At 30.4% G+C, this 4937-nt stretch overlaps 1 protein-coding gene across 1 annotated transcript; it reads left to right on the top strand.

The window, feature by feature from the left end:
- The first annotated feature begins 922 nt into the window (after window positions 1–922).
- LOC140888167 (putative F-box protein At3g52320) lies at window positions 923–2041 on the top strand. Its single transcript, XM_073295856.1, has one exon. The coding sequence runs from the start codon at window positions 926–928 to the stop codon at window positions 2039–2041; it is 1116 nt and encodes a 371-aa protein (XP_073151957.1). The 5' UTR covers window positions 923–925.
- Window positions 2042–4937: the final 2896 nt, after the last annotated feature.

Raw genomic sequence — 4937 nt, 5'->3', positions numbered from 1 at the left:
TACTTTTGGCATAAAATATAATACTTTTTAATGAATAACCTATATAAGAGACTCGTCTAAAAAAAATGGCATTTGAGACTGTCTCATAGGAGTTTTTTTTTTTTGATGAAACCTAAAATGTATACACTCATGCTCATTTTTTTATTTCTTATTGATAATTTGAAATTTATTATTCTATTTTGCTAAAATATCTTGTTTTTTTAAAAACCTTCAATACTGTCTTTTATATATCTATCATATCCTTAATTTTTTTAAAAAAAATTTAAATTAATACTCGATAAATATTTCAATTATATATATTATCTTACTATTTAATAAAAAAAATCTTCTTGGTCCTTAAATAAATAACTTTTAATTAATTTGATGAAACCTAAAATGTATACACCCATACTAATAAAAAAAATGAGTATGAGTGCATAATACACTCATACAATTCTTATTGATAATTTGAAATTTATTATTCTATTTTTCTAAAATATCTTTTTTTAAAAAAAATCTTCAATACTGTCTTTATCTATCATATCCTTTTTTTAAAAATTTAAATTAGATAGCATATCGCTTTAAAAATTAAAAAAAAAAAAAAAAAAGTATCAATACTCGATAATTAATATTTCAATTGCATAAAATATACGTATCTACACATCATCATGTCGAACTCAAGATTAATAAGTTAAGCATAAATGAAAAAGATACCTCAATCAAAAATTTCCTTCTCTAAGTACAATTCATATCCAAATTAAAGATTTGGAAACATGATTTTTTAAAAAGTCACTTTATTAAAAAGTTTCCTTCATTACTTAGATCTCTATAGCAGACGTACGTACAATTGTTCCCAAATCTGCTGGGATTGTGCTTTAGGTATAAAATATAAATAAATTAAGCATAATTCATTAAATAGAGGTACTGAACTTTCCAGTTTATAACCATGCCGATGAAGAAGAAACCTACCAACATATGTTGTTTCCTGCCTGATGAAATTGTGGAGAATATACTCCACAGATTGCCAACAAAAACCCTCTTGAAATACAAGATCGTTTGCAAGAGGTGGAAGTCTTTGATCTCTAGTACTTCTTTCAAGCGCCTGCACGAAAATAAATCGCTGGAAAACCCCGTCTTGATACTATTTTCGCGACAGGAAGGGAAACCCTTCCTGACCACAGTCGACCTCTCCGGAGCCGTGCTGGACCGGTGGGATCTGGCCTCGATCGGCCTCCAGAACTCCGCGTTTTTGCCTTCTCCATTCGGGTCGGATAATCTCTTGTGTTTGGTGGTGGACATGCAAAGATTCTTCGTGTGCAATCCGAGCACAAGGCGAGCCTGTCAGATCTGTTTACCCAAGGCCTCCATGCATTGTCCTTCTGGAATTTCCAAGGCGAGTTTCGGGTACGTCCCCGACAGGAACCAGTACGTGATCGTCGCTAAATTCAAAGGCCGCAGGAATTGGCGGATGATCACTTTGTCAAGGGACGATGTTGTTGTGTCCGCCGGGAACATCGACGAGAGGTGGAAGATCATCAAGGATAGCGCGCGATATCGCGTGGCGGATGGCTCCCCCTGGGGGGTTTTTGCTGATGGGATTTTGTACTGGACGGGAGACGCGGATGACCGTAGATGTCTCACGTGCTTCGACTTGTGGGAAGAAAAATTCTTCGTTGTTCTATTGCCGGATGAGATCGTCATGATCCAAGAATACCAAGACGACGATCAGTGGCTGGTCGAATTGAACGGAGATTTGCATCTCATGTATAAGAAGGAAGGGCAGCAGGATATCGAGTTGTGGAAACTCGATGGTGCTGGAGATTGGGGATGGAGCAAGCAGGACATGTGCGTGGCCGGTTTCCGAGCACGGTTCGGGGCTCATTTTCGGCCTGTGATGATGGATGAAAAGGGGGAGATGTTGGTTTACAATGGAGGATTCATGGAGTGGTACAAGTTGAAACATGAGGTTTTTAGAATGGGAGGAAAAGGGTACAAGAATATTCATTGCCATGCTGAAGATGTAATATTGGATTTCAAACTTCACATCGACACTCTTCTCTGATATGGCATTGCTTTTGGTGTGTACACAACACACTTTCATATTTTTCTTGATTCTAATATTTGCTAAAACTTAGCAAAACTTTGGATTAATGTTTTATTGTTTTTTAGAGTCCTTGGATTTAGTTAATTTTTGAGATTATATATCTTTAGAATATTTGAAAGTTGATGGATTAATCATGGATGAAGTGTATATATTATAGTACTTTTGTGTCACGCGGGAAATTAAATTTTGACACCAATTAAAATCTGGGAGGAAACAATAGAATCAATGTTGAATGTTTGTGAGACTAAAATAAATATTCGTAAGTACGTATATATGTGTTTACATGTATCTTTTCACTTTGATCTTATTAGTAATCATGAGCATGTGGATTATTAATTTAATGTTCGAAGAAGATTGAGATTTTTAGTTATGGAATTTAGCAAATTCGTAATGTCTATTAATTTTGAATAAAATAGGAGAAAGTGAATATTAGAGTCGGAAATTAATTAAGTGTGTCTTTATATCGTAGATAGATGATATCTCTAGAAAGATATCTTATCTAAATTAATGTTTCCTTCTCTGGATAGAAGTTATAAACTATATCCATCTTTAAAGAGTCGTGTCTGAAAAAGTAAAATGAAATTATCCTAAATAATTCATAGTTCTAAAATATACCTTCTTGAGACGCAAAATCCTTTCGAAGGAGTGGAAATCTTTGATATCCAGTAAATATTTTAAGCACCTACACAAAGAAAAATCTCTCAAAACCCCAACTTGATCCTACTAGCTCAACACTGCACCAATGGCAGAGATCAGAAACGTCCTTCTATTTGTGCGGGGAAAAATTCTTCTACTCCCTAACGCCGGATCCGTGTACAATATTCAAACATAGTAAAATAGTAAAAGAAAAGGTTTCAAATTTATGATCCATGTACAATATTCAAAAATGGGGGAAAAAAAAGCTTTAAATTTTACGATACTAGAAAATTGTGGACAACTTGATATTAAAGCAATGCCACTTTCACTATGTAATATTTTAAATTTAATTTACCATATAAAACTGTAACTATTTTTCTAATTATTATTTTATTGTTATTATATATAATTTAATATATATTATTGTCACTCAAATAAAATTAATTAAAATACATTCACATTGATAGTAAAATGAAGTCAACCTTTACAAATATTTAAAAATTTTAATCCAATAATTATTAAAACTTCAAAAATAATAATTATGAGAACATTAAAATTAACAAAGGTCGAGTTGTAATAATTTAAGTTAATAAAAAGGTAAATTTGGAATGTTATAGAAATCTTTGACCAAAGATAACTTTTTATTATATTGTTTAATGGAAGGGGCAATTAATGAATTATCATAAACCACAATGGTGATCAACATAATTAACCCTATTAATATAAAAATGCAGTTGGGTGTAATAAAAATAAAAAAAATTAAAATAAAATGGGCTACTTGTATTTTACATGAGCAATATTTCAGATTAGTTAATATATAAAATAAATTGCTCGCCAATATATCATTAAAAAAAATAGTGGGCTAGCCCACTAAATGTTTCGTTAAAAGCAAAAAATAACCTGAACGAATGGAAAAATGCATCATTAGGATTATAATGCCAAATAAATCGATCGATGCTTGACAAAGTTTATATAAATTATTTATTTATTTATGATTCAATATTATAAATTAGATTAATAAAATGTTTTACCCCAAACCATGCATATGGGAGAGATTTTATGTTATGTTGGGAGAAACAAATTTTTTTTTATGAGATGATCACCTGATCATTTTACTTAAAAACAAAAATGTATGGTTTATCGGTATTTTTTTTAAAATGAAATGATGGACTGATCATCTGGTACAAATATACTGAAACTATTTTTCTCGATGTAATATAGAATCTCTAGACATATGAGGATGTTTTGATCATATATATGTCTTGAATTATTTTATGTACAACTAACATCAGTAAGCTAGCATGCCTGAGTATGAAAGAAGGATCGCATTTTCTACCAACTCACACCTCCATTTTATTTATTTATTTTTTATTTTTAAATAGTATTCAATGAGAATAATTTTAAAAAAAAACTTTTCGTATAATAAATTATGACATTTTGTTCCATGAACTATCAAATATACAATTTATTCAGGTAATATATTTTAGAAATTTATTACAGTTCTAAAGTATAATCTCATGATCAAAAAATTATGATCATGAAATCAAGCCATTCATTTAAATCGAAGCATATATCGGACAACATTTTTCGTAGAATCAGAATAATATCAGCATAATTAATATGATAATATCTATTAAAGTTAATTTAGATGTGACTTCACAATAAATTTTATTTAAATGAAAATTGCAATCACGGGATAGTAATAATAATTATCATACTAAAGTAGTGTTTGATAGAGTTTTTAAGAAGCATTTCTCAGTTTTTTCTCAACAAAATTTTGAAATTTTGTGAACTTTTATTAAGAAAAAACTGAAAAATATTTCCTAAAAGCTCTCAAATACTACATAATTACTAAATCATGTGAAATCGTGCAATTGATGATTCGACCGTTGAAGTCGAGCAAATACGATAATTTACATTATATATTGAAATTAATCCTACTACTAATAAAATATGAATGTGTTTTTTTTGAAACGATTTTACAAATTTTTATCCAATAAACTGTAAATCCTGCCAATTTCTCATATAAGTTTTTGTGTAAAATTATATATAAAGAAGTGGAAAAAAATAATTAAAAAAGAAAAAGAAAAAGAAAAAGCACAGGCAACAGAAAGAGCGATTCTCTCTGTTTCTCTCTGCACCTCTCCTCCATTCTTCATGCTCTCATCCCCTCTGTTTATTTTTCTTTCTCCAATGATTTACCACCATTTCCATTAAA

Source organism: Henckelia pumila, chromosome 3, assembly GCF_033568475.1.
Source record: "Henckelia pumila isolate YLH828 chromosome 3, ASM3356847v2, whole genome shotgun sequence".
Taxonomy (NCBI): domain Eukaryota; kingdom Viridiplantae; phylum Streptophyta; class Magnoliopsida; order Lamiales; family Gesneriaceae; genus Henckelia; species Henckelia pumila.
This window is presented reverse-complemented; position numbering and strand designations above follow the sequence as displayed.

What these genes read in the sequence shown, in the direction of transcription:
- LOC140888167 (XM_073295856.1), top strand. Translation starts at nt 926, where the DNA reads ATGCCGATGAAGAAGAAACCTACCAACATATGTTGTTTCCTGCCTGAT.